General features: G+C 34.1%; 2 protein-coding genes across 5 annotated transcripts; one reads left to right on the forward strand and one right to left on the reverse strand.

Moving 5' to 3' along the window:
- The first annotated feature begins 8,265 nt into the window (after positions 1 to 8,265).
- Positions 8,266 to 11,995, forward strand: LOC110654794 (calcium-dependent protein kinase 26). 3 transcript variants are annotated; one of them, XM_021810896.2, is made up of 5 exons: positions 8,266 to 8,425; positions 9,161 to 9,766; positions 9,866 to 10,162; positions 10,920 to 11,327; positions 11,536 to 11,995. In XM_021810896.2, exons 2-5 carry the CDS (start codon positions 9,178 to 9,180, stop codon positions 11,796 to 11,798), a joined length of 1,557 nt encoding a protein of 518 aa, XP_021666588.2. In that variant the 5' UTR covers positions 8,266 to 8,425; positions 9,161 to 9,177; the 3' UTR covers positions 11,799 to 11,995. The 3 variants fall into 3 exon arrangements, with proteins under 3 accessions (XP_021666588.2, XP_021666586.2, XP_021666587.2); XM_021810894.2 differs by having other exon boundaries at positions 8,267 to 8,425; positions 8,938 to 9,766; XM_021810895.2 differs by lacking the exon at positions 8,266 to 8,425 and having other exon boundaries at positions 8,460 to 9,766.
- Positions 11,996 to 12,230: 235 nt separating this feature from the next.
- Positions 12,231 to 18,301, reverse strand: LOC110654795 (nucleoporin NUP152). 2 transcript variants are annotated; one of them, XM_021810898.2, is made up of 9 exons: positions 18,124 to 18,301; positions 17,175 to 17,326; positions 16,806 to 16,893; positions 16,164 to 16,704; positions 15,508 to 15,561; positions 14,849 to 14,946; positions 13,848 to 13,973; positions 13,542 to 13,631; positions 12,231 to 12,584 (listed from the first exon to the last, which is right to left on the reverse strand). In XM_021810898.2, exons 1-9 carry the CDS (start codon positions 18,181 to 18,183, stop codon positions 12,465 to 12,467), a joined length of 1,329 nt encoding a protein of 442 aa, XP_021666590.2. In that variant the 5' UTR covers positions 18,184 to 18,301; the 3' UTR covers positions 12,231 to 12,464. The 2 variants fall into 2 exon arrangements, with proteins under 2 accessions (XP_021666590.2, XP_021666591.2); XM_021810899.2 differs by lacking the exon at positions 18,124 to 18,301 and having other exon boundaries at positions 17,204 to 17,326.
- Positions 18,302 to 18,638: the final 337 nt, after the last annotated feature.

An 18,638-nucleotide genomic window follows, 5' to 3' on the forward strand; every position in this document is an offset into this window, starting at 1 on the left:
TGGATCAAGGATTAATCCTAGATCTTTCAAATGACGGGGTATTGTTGGCTCACTGTTCAGTGAGGCCAGACTTGAGGGACAGAGTTAGAGTTTCCCACCACAGAGACCAACAATTGATGAAGATTATAGAAAGAGTACAGATAGCAGAAGGTGGTGAGTTCGGATTTGCCAATGATGGCGCCCTAGTGCAAGGTTCTAGGATATGTGTGTCCGATGTGGACAACCTCAGGAATGAAATCATGCGAGAGGCACACTACATACTGGACAGTGTCCACCCAGGTTCCACCAAGATGTACCATGATGTGAAAGATAGCTATTGGTGGAATGGCATGAAGAGAGACATAGCAGACTTTGTGTCCAAGTGCTTGACTTGTCAGAAGGTGAAGTTTGAACACTAGAGACCGTCAGGGAAGCTGCAAGAGCTCCCTATCCCAGAATGGAAGTGGGAAATGATCACTATGGATTTTGTGACTGGGTTGCCTCGTACCACGTGAGGATATGATTCGATATGGGTAATTGTAGACAGCTTGACCAAATCAGCTCACTTCTTACCTGTAAAGACTACATACTCTGTGGCACAGTATGCCCGGCTCTACATTCGAGAAATAGTCAGATTGCATGGAGTTTCGGCTTCCATAATATCTGACAGAGGGCCCCAGTTCACTTCTCGGTTTTGGAGAAAGTTGCAAGAGGCACTTGGCACACAGTTGAACTTTAGTACGGCTTTCCACCCTCAGACAGACGGACAGTCCGAAAAGACAATCGAAACACTGGAAGACATGCTTCGCATGAGTTTTTTGGATTTTGGAGGTCAATGGGATGATCAGCTAGCTTTGGTGGAGTTTGTCTACAACAACAGTTATCACTCCAGCATAGGAATGGCACCCTATGAGGCACTATATGGAAGAAAGTGTAAGTCTCCTCTGTGTTGGACAGAAATGGGGGAAGCGAAGGTGCATGATGTAAACCTAGTGCAGTACACTTCAAAGATAGTTCCTTTAATCAGGGAACGACTGAAAACAGCTTTCAGTAGGCAGAAGAGTTATGCAGACCCCAGACGGAGGGATTTGGAGTTTGCAGTGGGCGACTATGTATTCCTAAAGGTTTCTCCAATGAAGGGAGTCATGAGATTTGGAAAGAAGGGCAAGTTGGCACCTCGGTATATTGGACCTTTTGAGGTTACTGATAGAGTTGGAGCAGTTGCCTACCGGTTGGAGCTACCACCCAACCTCTCTCACGTTCATCCCGTGTTTCACATCTCCATGCTCAGGAAATACATTCCCGATCCTTCTCATGTACTGCAGCCGGATGTGATAGAGCTAAAAGAGAACTTGACATTTGAGGAGCAGCCTGTAGCCATAGTGGACTACCAAGTGAGACAGCTGAGATCAAAACAGATCCCTATGGTTAAGGTTTTGTGGAGGAGTCAGTCAGTGGAAGAGGGCACCTGGGAGTTAGAACGGGATATGCGTAGCAAGTACCCTTATCTGTTCAATGTATAATCATGTGCTTTATTCTGCCTTGTGTAAAATTCGAGGACGAATTTTCTGTAAGGGGGGAAGAATGTAACACCCCTGATTTTTTATATATTATTATTGGGCTTCGTGTAGGTATCCTCAATTCGCGGAAATTCGAGCTTGTCCTGGATGCAGAATTTCCAAACAGACCAGCTACCGGAAAAGTCTCCGAATTGGATCGAGGTTTTGGCTACCCCACCATTGTCAGGCATCCCGAGCGCGTTCCCGAAGTCGGAATCGGCAAAGGTAAACCCGAACCTTGCTTTTTCGTAATTTTCTAGTGCTTAAATAGGATTAAAAATCCATAAAATATTCGTGGTAGCTTAGAAAATTACGATTCTTTTTGCAATAGCTTAGTAATATTTCTAAGGACCATGCGAGTTTTATAATTTTTAGAGCTTATTTGAGCGATTTTGCAAAAATGATTAATTATAAGGACTAAATTGATATTTTACATATTGTGATGATTGATTGATTTGATGTGCCCATGAGGCGCTGTGTGATGTGATTGAGTTGTGGATATATGGATTGTGGATATAGACTTGTGTTTTGAGCACTTTTGCAGGTTGTGTAGGTCCTAGGTATATGGTAGACTCTGCCCGATTATCGGCACGACTTAGGACGAATTGGGTCTTTTCTAGATTTGTATTGAGTCATATGTATTAAATAATTGTAATATAATTGTCAGTGAGCCGATGACCTTCTTCCTTCGCCCGGCCACAATGATTGCCACAAGTCTGTGAGTAAAATATTAATTTTAATTGTAATTTCGATATTATTATATGTCAGCATGCCCATGCATCACTTATATGCATATAATTATGTAGTTAAACTCTAGGCACGATTTATGTTGCATTGATAACTGTTAAAGTGCCATGAATGTTGTTAAGGTAATTTGGAGCAGCAGCGTCGCGCGCGTGCGTGTGATGTGGTGTGGACTATGGATAGGACGGGTAGTCACGGCTTGAGTTCTTCATTGACCCGATCCTTCGAGGGGTAGTCACGGCTTGAGTTCTTCAGGGACCCTCGATTTGGTTATTAAGTGGAAGTCCGAAATGAGTTCTTCACGCACCAAAGTTGGATTTAAGAGAGCTGTATAGGGGATCAACTCCCATATATTATGATTGATGTTACAGGGTGCGTGAGTGCTCCAAATTACCTTTTTGATGTTATGATGTGAAAATGATGTTGATGTTGCATTTCACTCTACAGGGTGCATTAGTTTTAGATAGTTATAGAGATTATGGTTAAAATTGATATTTTACTCTCTGAGTCGAATGCTCACTCCTGTTTAATATTTTTTTCAGGCTACAGGAGGATTTTATTTTTGGTTAACCTACTTTTCTCCTTCGCAGGTTGTTTATCAATATTTGTGTAATTTTATTTACTCCTAGAATTTCCGCATGTGTTAGAAGTATTTATTTGATTATGGTCTGTAATATTATTATCATGTTGGACCTGTAAACGTATAATGATATGTATGTTTGATGGATTGGATGAGGGAGCTGAGCTCCATTTATTTTTATGAGGATATGAGTATGTGGAGGGTGAGCTGAGCTCCCCAATTGAGTATTTATTATGTTTACAGGTCGGGTGAGTCGAAAACTCCCCGTTGGAAAGTCCATTTTATGGTCGGACTCTGTCTGTTTGATTTCTTGAAATTGGGCCCAAATGGGCCTTAGAGTTGGGTTAATGAACAGTTAGGCTTACTACGGGCCTCGGGGGCTTTAGGCTGGCCCAGGTCCTAGTGCCGGTCCGGCCCATAGGTTGGGTCGTGACAATAATGATAATAATAAAAATACATAAATTCATAATTAAAAAATTTTATCTTTTTTGTATTTTATTATTTTGCATTTCTTTTATAAGTTTTCAATCATTAAAAAGAAATAAAAAATCATTCATTCAATTTTTTTAACTAAATAATTCTCAATTATTATCATTGTATTAAAGTTCAGAAAAAAAAACCAAGGCGAAATTGGAATCAAATCAAACTGTGTCGATTCAAGATAGCATTGGAATTGTGACAGTCAAAATCAGAATTGAAATTACTTTGAATCGAACCAAAATTAAATAGAAACTAAAATTAGTTAGGATCAATGTAATTTAGACTCATTTCAATATTTAGATTTTTTTTTTAAACAAAATTTAAAGAGAGAGGACTTTTTTTAATATTTAATTTTTTTAAAATTAAATTAAATTTTAAAATAATAATTTTTTAAAATAAAAATATTTTATTTTATTTAATCAATAGAATATTATTTTATCTTTGAGAACTCTTACCCGCCACACTTCCACACTTTTCTAGTAGAGCCCATAACAAAAAAGTTCGTATATACATTTCTTTCATTTGCCTTAACAAGTAACTAATGAAGCTGAAATGGTGATTATGGATATTTCCATCTTCTTTTTATAGCCTTTTCTTCCCCCTCCATATCTATAATCACAAGGATGAGGAAGCAAAAACACAAATTATCATTGAATTTCTTGGTAATTTTAGGGAAGTTTTTCCCAGTGGTAAGAGTTTTATTTGTAACGTTGCTGGGTTTCAATTTCACAAAAACCCCACTTGGGTTTTATTTTTTCTGTTTACTATGACTAGGGAAATGTGATAGTCTAATAGAGACTTGGCAATGCAAGATTTCATATACATTAATTTAATGAGAGAAGAGAACAATTGAAGGAAACAAAAAATAATTGGACTAAAATCCGGCCTTGTAATTGCTATTTATGTTATCATCGAGCATGTAGCGTGGTGGTTAATTGGATGGATGGCTTTGTTCCACTCAGTTAAACTCTTTACGTCAGTATGATAATTAAATATTATCTCTACTTAATAATGTAATACAAATTAACAGTGAGTTGTCCAACAGTGCGTCTTATTGGGTGTCATTTCAATTTCGGTAATAAATTCCTTTTTATTAAATTAGGTTAAATTAAAGACATAAATCAGTGACTCCAAATCTCAAATTTAAAGAGAGTATAACATTCATGTTTAGAGAATTCTATTTTTTTAGATAAAAAAAAATTATTTATTTTTGCATAAAGATTATCATATTCCTCCAATTAAAAGTCTAGAACTGATCCCACTCTCCAATTTAATTTACAAATTTTAATTATTAAGATGTTTGTTAGATTAAGTGTTTTTTCATTTATTCAATAAAAGCTTAATGAACAAAATAATATATGTTGAACTGCACTCTCTCATTTTCTTATCATATTGATAATCTAGGCCAGAGAAGGATCAATGTCGTTCAAGGCGAAACACGGCCCACCCTGCTTGCCTCACATGCGTGCTTAGCGTCAACGATAAACACGACATTTGTCTGAATTGTTTAGCTAAATGGCTAATCAAAATTGAGAATACACTCTTCCACTTCCACCTCCAATCAACACCACGTACGTAGAAGTAGCTTCACTTGCTACAAAGAAATCGAGTGGTGGTAGTCAAGATTTCGAGATCGAAAGCTGACCGTAGCTACCAGCAGTGATTCACAATGAACGGTAGCTATATGGAGCAAGTACAACCACTGCAGTGCTCATTGCCGCAAGATGAGTTGAACGGATGAGGGATTGTCGGATGCATTCGATCATTGGAGAAATTATTATCTAAACTTAATATATTATAATTTAAAATATAAATATATAAAATTTATATTTAATAGTTAACTCATATTATATATTTTATATTTTAAATTTATAATAAATTATTTTTAAGTGAAAAAAATCATAAATACAATATTCTTTTAGTGAAAAATATGAATAACATTTTTTATAAATAAAGAAAAGTAATATATTTATATCTAAAAAAGTGAGTAAATTACACTAATCATCTCTCGATTTATGTAATTATTTTATTTTAATTACTCAATTTTATTTTGTTATCATAAAGTCTTTCAATTTTAATTTTGTTTAAAAAAAAAATCTCTGTAACCTATAATAAAATAACAAGTTTTCAAATTAAAAAAAAGTAAAATTATCCTTTTATTCTTTTTCTTTTATTTTTTTTATCACCTTTATGATTAAATAAATTTATTTTATTTTAACCAAATTTATTAATAATATATATGTTATTTATTATTATTAATTTAAATTTAAATTGTAACAACATAAAAAATAATAATAAATTTAAAATTATATTTTATTATATTTTTGCTTTTATATAAAAAAATAATAAATAATGTTTATTTTAGTTAAATATTAATTTTGTGTTGATTTAAAAAAAATAACGTAAAAACTTGCATGTAGTCAAGGGATTTTATTTTTATAAATTGAAATTAATCACTGAATTGAAATAATTAAGTTGAAGAATATAAAACAATGTCTCCAAAATCCAATAATTTATAAAATATCACATTGATTATATCAACATTTCACTTGGAATAACACATCAATCATTAATCTTCACATAAACGATTACTGTTATATTTTAAAAAAAATTACTGATTAGTATTATTTTCTAATACCCATTAATGGATAGTTTTCGTTTCATGGAATAGCAGTACCGTGTAATTTCTCCCAAAATTCACCAGAGGATGACGACGAACGTGACGCGCAGCAACACTTACGCACACCATGTGGCAGCCATGCAACCGCCAAATAAACACCACACGTTACGTGGGCCTAGTAGCACCATGATACATGGTAGACACGTGGATCTCACTAACCAACAAGCGACACATGGTGAATACGTGAACCAGTCAATAGTTGACACGCCGTAGCGAACAGTTGAGACTAAAATTATAAGTCGGCCCTTCCTAAGGTTTTTCAATATCCCAAACACAAGTTACACGACGAACAGTTGAGACTAAAATTAAATACTCCCCTTGTTTATAAATCATAGTCATATTTAATTTTTTATTTTATTTAAAATTATTTATTATATTTAAAAAATTAAGAAAAATTAATATTTTTTTAATTATTTTTTATTTTTATAAAATATAATAAATATTTATATAATTTTTTAAAATTAATATTATTATCTATTTCTTAAGTAAATCAATTATTTTTCACATTGATATTCATGCCCGTCTTACAATTCCAAATCAATTCCTTGACTCAGGATTAATTATTAAAAGAATAAAAAATATAAGAGCAAGTCTTCTTTATATTTATACACCCAATTAATTAATAAATAACATATTAATTAAAATTATGATATGTCCAATAGATAAAAATATGTTTATGATTTTATATTAGTGGGTGAAGTGTATAATGATTTAAGTAAGAATTTTAAAAAATTTCAAATAGTCATATAATTATTATAATTAATAAAAAAAATTATAAATTGTATATTTTATTAATTTTAAATAATAAGGAAAATTTGATTAAAAAAGTCAATATATCATAATTAATATTTATTGCAGTATTTTTTAGCTATTTTAGAGAGTTAAAGTGCTAAAATTTCATAGAAAAACTAAATTTAAGTTTTAAGAGTTTAGATATATGTAGAAATATTTTACCCACTTTGCATATTATTTACTTTTTTTTAATTATTTTAAAATTTTATCATCAAAATATATTAAATTTAATTTTAAATTAAAATTTCATATTATTTAATTAAGATAAATTAAATATATACTTTCTCAATAATAATTTTAATGACAATGCCAAATATTGAAATACCAAAGCTAATTAGTAAATAAATTCAGATATCTATTTGTATTATTTATTTTATTCAAAATTTCTAATTTTGAATAATTTAATAAAAATTTTCAAAATTGAAAGAATTTTATTCAAAATTCATAATATAATTTGAAAATTTTAACTTTAATAGTTAGGGAATTCTGACTTATAACCATCATTGTGATACATTTTCAGGTGATAAAAAGTCAAAATTTTTAAATAAAATTATGAATTTTGAATAAAATTTCTACTAAATTATTCAAAATTAAAAATTTTAAATAAAATAAACAATACATATAAAAGTTGAAATTTATTAAAATATCAAACCTATCCCATTATTTAAATTCATGACCTATATGTCACAAATTCTCTACATAGAAGCAATTAGAGACAAAAACAACATTATAAATTTAAAAATAAATAAATAAATTCTAATGTTTTTCCTTCTAATTTGTATCTTTGTAAGAAAAGAACATGGCATGGCATGGCATTGGTGGAATTTACAGACAAAGGTTGGTTAAAAACTATGAAATCCATAAGCATACTTAAAAAAGGAACATGCCAAAGTCAACAATGGATATATAAATTTAAGAAAATGTAAAAGCCTAGAAGCACAGTTCAAGTACAGCTAAGATCTCTATCACTCCTAATAGCACAAATTCCCTTTCTCTCACACCCTCCTTACACACACAAAAAAGGTATACCTCAATAAACCAACCACAGCCACTCATAATGGCCCACGTGGAACATCATGCTATCCTCTGGACCCACAATCACTAGAAAGGGCGTCTATAGGGACATGATCATGACCATCCATCTAACCTATGGTTTCGCTTATTGGCCCCACAGTTACCCACTAACCCACATGACAGGTACCCTAAAATAAATAAATAAATAAATAAAATATGCAGAAATATTGGAGGAATTTAATTTTCCAGAATAAAAACAAAATAATGATATGTGCACTTCAGCTCCAGGTGTGCATCAGTGATTGTAATTAAGTTACTGCAGGATGAAGCAACTTTGACACCTGTCAATCAATAGGAGTGATGGTGTGCACCTATCTTTTTTGCATATTATTGAGTGGCAAATCTTCAAGATTCTGAGAAATGTTAGAGAGATGGAAACAGGTTCTTCCGGTTACCGGTCACGCTAGAAGACAGAAAATGGGTTTTGAACTAGAATGCAAATGTGAAAACGGAGAGAAATCCAATGACTGGTTTTGGACTCCATAGACTTTGCTTTAGCTCACCTCTCTCCTCTTCTTCAATGGTTTACAAGAACAGGTCAGAGCCTCCACCTTCTCCCCTCTCCCTCTCGCTCTCTCTCTCTCTCTCTCTCTCTGTCTCTCTTTCTCTCATTATAAGACTTGTATTCTTTTGGTGCATTTTTTGTTTGTTTCCTTCATAAAGGTGTAAACTTTTATGGTTGTTTTTGTATATCGTTTGAAGGGTTGGCATTGAATTTTGATCTTTAGTCAAAGGATTTATGGTTTTTTCTTATGGGTTTCTTTTCTAATTCTCTGTTTGCTTTTCTTTCAAATATTTTGGTAGCTTTCTGGTGATCAAGTTTTAAAGAGTTCAAAAAGTTTCAGTTTTGATTCTTTTGTCGTGAGTTTGGATTTTTCTTGAGGAAATTTAATTGCTTAGCTTGAGTTTGAGTTCACTTTGGGATGTGCCATGTGTGATGCAAGTTTGAAATATGGATTATGCTTTTTCTGCCTTGTCATACAGCTTACAAGTTGTGTGTACATAATTTGAGCAAGGTACTGAAATTTAAATTCTGTGTCATGAACTAGGTGATTGACGAGCACATAGATGCTTTCCAGAAATTTCTATTCGGGAATTGTGGGTTTGCTTTATTTATACAGCATTAGATGGTCTTTTGCTGGATTGATCTCATATTTGGCCTCATAATTGTGCTAACCCAGATGCTACAGTGGAATCAATAGCAGCTGAGTTAGTTGTGTGACAAAAGTTAGAAATAGAGTGTGGTTTTGATTAATGTTTTCTCATAATTAGGATTGTGCCTTGGTGGTATGGATATTCCCAATATCAATGGCATCGACCAGCCTTCATTACCATCTTGCAAATGTTACAAAGTATCAAACTTGACTCAGACTATTTTGGATGCTACTGAAATTTCAAATTTTAAAGATCGGTATGTCCTTGGTGAGCAATTGGGATGGGGTCGATTTGGTGTTATAAGGGCATGCTCAGATAAGATGACTGGTGAGCTTTTGGCTTGCAAATCTATTGCTAAAGATAGATTGGTCACACCTGAAGATGTGCGGAGTGTGAAGCTTGAAATTGAAATAATGACTAGGTTATTTGGGCATCCAAATGTCGTAAATCTTGAAGCAGTCTATGAAGAGGATAAATATGTGCATCTGTTGATGGAGTTATGTGCAGGAGGAGAGCTTTTTCACCAGCTTGAGAAGTATGGGAGGTTCTCAGAACATGACGCTCAGGTTATTTTTAGGCATCTTATGCAAGTGGTTCAATACTGTCATGAGAATGGCATTGTGCACAGAGATTTGAAGCCAGAGAACGTTCTCTTAGCCACCAAGTCTTCATCATCACCAATCAAATTGGCAGACTTTGGTCTTGCAACTTACATAAAACCAGGTAAGGCTTTTATCCTTTTTTATTTCATTAGCACATGTCATTATCAATAAGAAATTCAAAACATTTTCCATTCTAAGCACACAACATTTGCATGTACAGGGTATAATTTGCATGGAACGGTCGGAAGCCCATTTTATATTGCCCCTGAGGTACTGGCTGGAGGATATAACCAGGCTGCTGATGTGTGGAGTGCTGGTGTAATTCTTTACATTCTTCTTAGTGGGATGCCTCCATTCTGGGGAAAGACTAAATCAAGGATCTTTGATGCAGTTAGGGCTGCTGATCTTCGGTTCCCTCCTAATCCATGGGATCAAATATCAGCATCTGCAAAGGACTTGATAACTGGAATGCTTTGCGTGGATCCTTCAAAGAGGCTCAGTACTGGTCAAGTTTTAGGTATTTCCCATGCCTGCATGTTTTTATGACTAGATGAGGATTTATAGCGTGCTACCAGGAAAACTCTGCTTATGATTTTGCAAAGCTAAATCCATGGTTCCTTAATGTGATTGGTGGTTCATCAAAATTGAGAAATGATTTGATGATTGGAAGTACAGTAAAATTGAAGAAGTGTTTCTTTTTGACAGGCTGCTTAATTAGGTCATAATATATGAAGTGAATGTCCTGTGAAGGGCTTTTGTTTCACCTTCATTATTGCATTTTGTGATAAGCACTTATAGAACTCAATTCTGTTTCTAGTTTACAAAGAGTTACAAATTAGTTAGTTCCTTGGCCTCTGATTTTTTAAAATTCTTTTTCAGGAGAACTTATTTTTCTAAATAATATTACTGGAATGAATTTTTGGGAAGCCAAATTACCTCTTCTTTTTTTTTCTCTGGTTTTCAAAAGCTTTTTTTTTTTTTTTATTGAGTGCTTTATTTGGGAACAGTCAGTCAAATCTGATCCAGAGAAAAAAAAATCTGTATCTGAAGACGGTAGTTGAATTCTAAATGTGTCAATACACAGTGCTACTGCAAACCAGCAGCTTTTGCATCAGAATGTAAGACTGATATAAATGATGAGAAAAGGTTCTAGTAATTTTTTACGTTTTTTGGTATAGCCTATTTTAAGTCATGATCTTAGCTTTTACTTGGTTGAATATTATACCACAAGGCTCAGAAGCTCCTCTTATAATAGGGGTACTGTCTTTTTACAGCTCACTCCTGGATGCAGGATTGTGCAGAGACAACTCAATCTTACAAGCAGGACAACTTAGACTTTGAACATCTAGAAATGGGTGGTGATTCTTTCTCTATCCCGTTTATTACAAGGGGTCAAGACTATAGTTTCAGCTATGGATCACCTGTAACTGGTGAAGGTCAAGAGGAGCAATCCCCTACATTTACATCATTTTCTTCATTGCTAGCCGACAACGATACTCCATGCTCTGCATCAGGAGGTTTCTCTTTTAGCAACTGTGATGAATCCGGTGCAACAGAGTTCCCAACCACAATCCCATCAATGTTAAGCTTTACCTTCTTCGGTCCAAATTCTGCAGTTGAGAAAGGAGAGGTTGCCTTTGGATTTAACCCCATTGAGTCAAATATGGATTCAATTCATGGAGGTGCGTATGCGATGTTCTATGTTTTTTCCACTGTATATAGTAGCTACTGAAGTAATTCACTGCAAGAGATAACTATGGCATCACCTTCTTTTTACTCTACATTCAAGAACAATGAGAGTTTAAGGTTTTTCTTGGATTAAACTTTTCTATAGATAGAGCGTGTTATGTACATAAAACCTCTAATATGAGCTCTTGTTGGCAAATGCAGAGTCCACCACAGAAAAGCCATTTGTATTGCCAGACACATCTTCTGTGAAACGTGGAGTAGGAGAAATAATGCAAAGGTCGGAATTTCGACGAGAAGGAATCAATGGGTCAAGGGTTTCCAGCATCCACAGCAGAAGGAATCACACCATTGGACTTGGCGAGCTTGATCAACTTAATATCATAGTCACTGAGTCAATCATCCGCTGGGCATCATGTACACAAATCCCAACTGCCCCATCACTTAGATTATCACTTGTTTGCTAGAATATTTTAGCTAACACAGATTATTTGTACAACATTAACAAGAATCTAAGGAGCTGAACTCTTATAACGGACCTGTTTTGGCCTTATTTATGTGGTGTCGTGGAATAAGAGTTTTTTTTTTTTTTTTTTTTGGTTATTAAATGTAAATAAATATTAAATTTCTAACATATAGTTTAAGGGATACGCATTCTAGCCTATTTATTTGCATTTCAAAATATTTTATTTTGCATTCATTGGCTTTCTTTGTTTACTGGATTTTTTTTTTTTTTTTACTTAAATTCAATTCACCATATATCTAATATATTTTACACTGTAGTAGCACATATAGTGAACTGGATCCAAGCAAGCCCTTCTATTGGATACAAGCTCCAGAAGTTCTGACCGATTTAAAGCAATGAAGAACTATAGCCTTCCCTTGCTCATTCACCAAAATTACAAATGAAAACTGCTATACATCATTTAACAAGAAAATACCATATAATTTTAATGTTTAAATGGATCATTTTTTTTTTTCTCTCATTGTACAAGTAATTTAAATACAATTAATTTAACGGGACCAAATTATGAAAATTGACCCCAGTTAATTTTTGGCTCCCCAAACAAGTTGGCTTAGCTCCTAACAAGCTCATCACTGCAAAATTTGAGGATCATGTCATTCAATTAATTTCATGATGCAGGAGCATATTCTTGTATTGCTGTTGCTAATTTATTTCGATCCTCCTCTGTTTTTGTTCTAATTAAGAAGGTGCGTGCCACCACATTTTCACTATTGCCACCATCATCACCCTACAAAAGCCAATTTAAGTTTCAGGACATAGAATACAATAAGTACTCCGAGAAATACTGAGTCGAAAAAGATCTAAAGAAAGTGCAACTAGAACTCATTATTTTTTATGGCTTATTAAAAAATGTCCAACTGTGGACACTTAATAGCTTTTCACATGAAATTCCAGTAAAATAGCTAAAGAGCATAAAAATTGAATATTTATTTGGACAAGGATTGTGCTTCTCATATACACAAATATCTAACATAATAGCTTTTCCGACAAACATTTGAAAATTTTGTAGCTACTGGTTTAGGGGAAACAAAAGTTTTAAATGTTCCATTCTAGTGTAAAAACTGTAGGGCCGTAACACAAATAACATAATTTAGTGAAAGGTCTAAAGTTATCACATTTCAACGGGATAAAAAACGGATATCATGTTTGAAAAGGAAGGAGCTGCTATCTAAAGAGTTTTAGCAGTCTTGCAATTCCTAACCCCAGTGCCCACACTGACAGTAATGCATTTTATGTTCACCACTTCTCTACAGGAAAACAGAAAATAAACACACTATCAAGTACTATTATTTGATCCTGATGCAAATTAGGCTACAATAGTCTAGATCTAGGCTGGAATAATATATATTGCGTTTGGAGAAAACTGCAAAGAACAAGAACCGCATACAAAATAGTCTTACAAGACTATTTATGCTTTGGTTACATCACATCACATATTAAATCCATGCCCTTATTAAACCTTTTTAATCTACACCCTCCCATCTAACTTGGCAATCCATTCCACATGCTAATCACACAACTATTCATTTAACTAAATAATCCTTAAAGAAATACTGAAACTAAACTGAATAAATCAATATACTATATGGAGAAGAGGCACTTATATGATCTGAAGACTATAATAAACCTAACAAAAATATTGTAAATTCACAAAGGTACAAATACTCAGCAGAACAAGTGTTACCGCAGTATGAAATATTGCAACGAGGGAATTCTTTTGTGCATTTGTCTTGATTCCTGGATATAGCAAAGCATTTAATAACACTCTTCCCACCTGCCATCAGCATAACAGAACAGAAAGTAAATCAACACATGCAGCCAAATGCAATAGTTTTAATAGCAACAGTGTGGAGTAAAATTTATGGTGCACCAATTAACAGTTGCCATGCATAATAATTTTGCGATAAGGGTGTGGGGGAAGAAACTAGTTAATGATTATATCATTAATAAAATATTTTAAGATCCAAGATAAGTCTGCAATAGAACGTACATCATTTCGGACAACTATCGTTGGTTTGGATTCTTTTGTCCCCTTGCCAACATCCTCTTTGCATTTGATAGAAAGCTGCCCAGTACCTTTGTCTTTCCATGTGTCTTTGTCTGCTGGATCACTTGACTGCAGTGGGATTTGTCAGTGAAAGCAATATAATACATGTACACATGATATCTGTTAAGATTTAAGAAGAAAAAGAAAGAAAGGAAGAGAAGGGAAAGAACAAAAAAAAAAAAAAAAGCTACATATTTATTCTCATTAATTTTATAAAATAGAACATTACATATTTATATATAAATCTCCCATAATTACTCCACTTAATTAGTATTATAAATCCTAACTATATAGGTCTACTAATTAGGAACACAAATCATATCTATTTAGGAATATAAATCCTATAGTAAATAGAAATGCAACTAAATATAAATATTGACTTTTCATAACAATATCAATTTACTTTGAGAACAAATTTGGGGCAAATCTAAAATTTTCGTAGGTGAAATACCATTAAAATGAAATGTCCAAATAAATGGATGGAGCTAATAGGAGTGAGATTACTTTGGAAGCAAATTTAAAAATTCAATGTGGGCAAACTTAAAATTTTATTGGATAAAAATACTGCTAAAGTGAAATATCTATAGAAATGGGTAATGTTAGTGGAGCAAGATTATTTCAAGGATAACTTTAAAAAACCTAAAATTTTAGTGGGATCAAATATATATATATATATATATATATATATATATATATATATATATATAAAGAGATACAATAGCTCTGCTGCTGCTTGACTGGTCATACCAAGGAGCAAAAACCAAATAATTTATTCATAAAACACGAACAAACATCACTTCAAACGCCACAACAGTTGAAAAGGCTAAATTTTCCAACAATTCAAATACTTCTCCCCCCTTAATGCAGAAATTGGGAAAGTGAATAGCTTAATACCAAAAAGATGATCCTTAAATGCCTCCAAGGCATAGAGTGATATATTTTACCTTGACATACAGCTTGCACTTGACTTCATGAACTACAACAATACCCTTCTCTTCAGACTTTTTGACTGATGGGCTGCTGGGTTGCTCTGGTTCATTTTCTGATAAATCAGAAAAAAAAAAAAAAAAGCAGCTCAATTCAATATCAATGTAAACTAAAACTACTCATTATCATCATTATTATTTGTGTATTTTTTTTTTAATTTTCTTCCTTTATATATATTGGGTTGCGGCGCTGCCCCCCCAGTGGATGATTGGAATCTTTCAGGCCATGTAGGAAAATATCTCTGAAACAACTGATGACAGTACCCACTGCTATTTTGGATCTCAATTTTAAAAAGCATGCAAAAATATTGTTTAAATTAAGCTCTAAGTGGATAAGTTCTTCGACCACGAAAGAAAGCCAAAATCATGAAAACACAAATCTAAACCTAGATATTCTATTTTAAGCCTTTAAAACCTTTTTTCAAACATCATTATCACATGAAACCCAAAGCAATTACAATAGAGAAGTGCAAACTTTGTAATTATATCTTATCACATTAGATGATGAAAAGGAAGATCAAAGAAAAACAGGCTCTACAGGGTTGAAGTTAAAATAAGTAACAGCATTGGAGAATCACAAATCGCAAAAAACAAATACAAAAATTTCATCATCTCACCATCATCGACGTCATCTGAAGTGTTATTGTTTGTGGAAGCCAAGTTTTGACTCCCTGAGACACAGCATAGGAAAGAACAGAGTCAGACTTCACATCACGCACACTAAAGTAGCATCTTCAGCTCCATATAAAAAAATGCAATTATTGATGCATATAATAAAGGTTATTAGTTGTAACCTTCTAACCCTAGCAACCGAGGTTTGTGACGGGCATTTATCCCATCAGTTAAAGATGTGGTTACAAGTAGCCAGATAAGCATCCCTCTTACACCCAATATTTGAGGATTATGCATACAAGTGTCGTGACTACAACACCACCATCCCATCTTCCATCCTTTATGTGTATATTCCTTACTCCACCAAAAACAACTTATAATTTATAATAGCCCTACCATGATCATCTGGATATATTCATTTTAGTGAACTTTACAATATTATATGTTTAGGAAGAAATATTGTAACCTACAATGGAAAACTTTAACCTCCACCGTCCACTGGAATAAAACTACCTTATTTGGGTTCTTTCTAGAGCATGGCACCCACTTCAGTGTCACAAATGTATTTTGCTCATGCAAGTGTTTCCAACTTAGCATCTTAAAGCCATTGATTTACAAGTCATAACCAATCTAAATTGAAGTAATGCAGTATAATACCTACCAAACAAACTAGGGGTTGAAGTACTGGAAAACACTCCTGCGCTTTGGTTGCTGGAAAAAAATCCAGAACTTTGATTACCAGAAGAAAGTCCAGAGCTCTGACTGTTGGAGAACAATCCAGAACTTTGATTAGTGAAAGAACCCGCAGAGCCCTGACTGGTGGAGAACAATCCAATGCTTTGATTGGCAGAAGAAAGTGCTGAGCTCTGACTGTTGGAGAATAATCCAGAACTATGGAATCCAGTGCCTGGACTCTTGGAGAATAAACCAGAGTTTTGATTACTGGTGAGCATACCAGAGCTTTGGCTACTAGAGAATACTCCTCCAGAGCTTTGATTGCTGGAGAATAAACCAGAGCTACATGATGCAGTAAAGCTTGTATTCGTACTTGGTGAAACAAATCCAGTTTTCCCCTGAAATAGCTTACTCTCATTGTTGTTTACTTCAGGCACTAGATTCTTTTCAGCACCAAGAGATTCAGCAGCAGTTCCTCCTTTTACAGTATTTGTTTTGAGCCACTTCACAACATCACTGAACTTCTCCTGCAATAAGAAAAAAGCAGATCATGAGCTGCTATAAACAAAAGGAAGATGAGAAATATATGCCACCTCTTTAAATTAGATAAAGAACTGTAACAAAATACCATAATGTTTGAAGCATGAGCAAGGTAGTCTCGAACCCCATCTTCCCAAATTTCATCTGGGTGATTCTTCAGTTGTGCTTGCACCCAACTATTACACATAGAAGTAAAACAGACATTTAGTAACACACATGGGATCTTGGACAAACAAACAAGTATATAATTAGTGAGGAATATATACCTTATGATTCCAAAGACCCATTAATAGAATTTGAAAATAAAGAGGAGGCAATACAATCAAACACATCAAAAGAAAAATGTATAAACATGAGATGAAATCCTTTTGTCAACGTTAATCACAAAACAGAAGGCAAGACTATAAGAAATAGACCATGACATCAAAGCTGTAGTGATACTAAAGAAAAAGTAGACCTGGCAAATTGAGTATTGAGAGCTCTCACATGCTGTCGAGAAGACTCAGCCCTGTGCACATCCAATGGTGGCATAGCAGTTGACTGCTGTTCAGATGGTTCTGCCCTACGAACATCAAAAGAGGATCCTGCCATTATTCTTTTGTTCCGCAACTGCAATGTCAATGAAATTCATTTAATCAGCTCTCAGAACACGGCCGAACCTCAAGAAGAGACAAAAGCACATAAAGGTTCTTGCATTTTGCAAATATCATAACACCATAAATTCCATGTTTTACGTGCACTACACTCAAGTCAGAGGTCTATCTATTTCCTAACAACATGAACTGAAGAAGCACTCTCTTAATAAAAATCACTTAACCATTGTGTTTTCTTGTCACAAACTTTTCTTTTCTATTCAAGTCTCATAAAAAATGGAGTAACTTTACCACATTCAGTAAAAGCAAACTCTACATAGTACTTCGAAGGCTTCCCGCTGCAGAATATCAGAACAGACAATTCTAACTGTCATAGCATACTAGAACTAAATTTGTGTAGAAGTACCAAAAAGTTTTCACCCATATAAAGAAATCGTATCCCATATACAATCTATACAAGAACTTCTGCTTCACTATCTCAATAGAGCTCAAAGTCCTGAGACCGGCGCCAGAATATCTAGCAGCCAAAAAAATATATACATATCAAATCATTTACCCCGATTTCACCTATATTACCTAAGAAATCGAAAAACCAATACCACTTTACGCATTAAAAACTCCCAACCCATCCACAGCACACACGCACACACACACACAACATATTAAGTTAACCTTGATGGATATTTGTGTTTCCTAATACTCCAATATCACTACTAAAAAAAAAACAAGAAAGAAGATAAAAATCAATCTGATAGAACAGAAGAACTAAATTAGGGTTTTTTGGAGCTAAAAAAAAAAGGGAAGGAGACTCACAGCCGTGTCGTTGGTGTCCGGCGCCGAGTCCGAGACTACAAAACGTTTGGCTCCTTTCATAATTTTTCCGTTTTGTTTTCTCGTATCGGTGATGGTGAGGATTCAAAAAGCAGCAGAGTGAGAACCTTTTTGAAAAAATTTTGTGGCTTTTGTTTCAGTCTAATAGTACTGACCACGCTAAAAAGCAGAAGAATTTATTTAATTAAAAGTGGGGATAATTTTTGGCCGTCCGATCAGGTGGGGAAGTAACATTCAATTGGAACCGTTGGATGTATCATTAATCAGGATCTGGTGGGGAACTAACATTCAATTGAAACCGTTAGACTGGTCCTCAATTGGGGCTCGGCTCTCCTCTCCACTGCTCTCCGCGAGTTACAGCGCCACGTGGGACACATGCTCAGCGCCACAATGGGCCCAAACTACTCAACGGTGTGGAATTTTTATGTAAATTATACGGACCCACCTAAAGTTAAAGCCATACAATACTAAAATATTTAAATTTTAAGGGTTATTTT

Source organism: Hevea brasiliensis, chromosome 9 (assembly GCF_030052815.1).
Source record: "Hevea brasiliensis isolate MT/VB/25A 57/8 chromosome 9, ASM3005281v1, whole genome shotgun sequence".
NCBI classification, from domain to species: Eukaryota; Viridiplantae; Streptophyta; class Magnoliopsida; order Malpighiales; family Euphorbiaceae; genus Hevea; species Hevea brasiliensis.

What these genes read in the sequence shown, in the direction of transcription:
- LOC110654795 (XM_021810898.2), bottom strand. Translation starts at nt 18,183, where the DNA reads ATGAAAGGAGCCAAACGTTTTGTAGTCTCGGACTCGGCGCCGGACACC. An exon ending in CTCATGCTTCAAACATTATG is followed by an intron (nt 16,705 to 16,805) that starts GTATTTTGTTAC and finishes TTCTTATTGCAG; the next exon opens with GAGAAGTTCAGTGATGTTGT. An exon ending in TTCAGATGACGTCGATGATG is followed by an intron (nt 14,947 to 15,507) that starts GTGAGATGATGA and finishes CTGATTTATCAG; the next exon opens with AAAATGAACCAGAGCAACCC.
- LOC110654794 (XM_021810896.2), top strand. Translation starts at nt 9,178, where the DNA reads ATGGATATTCCCAATATCAATGGCATCGACCAGCCTTCATTACCATCT. An exon ending in TGCAACTTACATAAAACCAG is followed by an intron (nt 9,767 to 9,865) that starts GTAAGGCTTTTA and finishes TTGCATGTACAG; the next exon opens with GGTATAATTTGCATGGAACG. An exon ending in TATGGATTCAATTCATGGAG is followed by an intron (nt 11,328 to 11,535) that starts GTGCGTATGCGA and finishes TGGCAAATGCAG; the next exon opens with AGTCCACCACAGAAAAGCCA.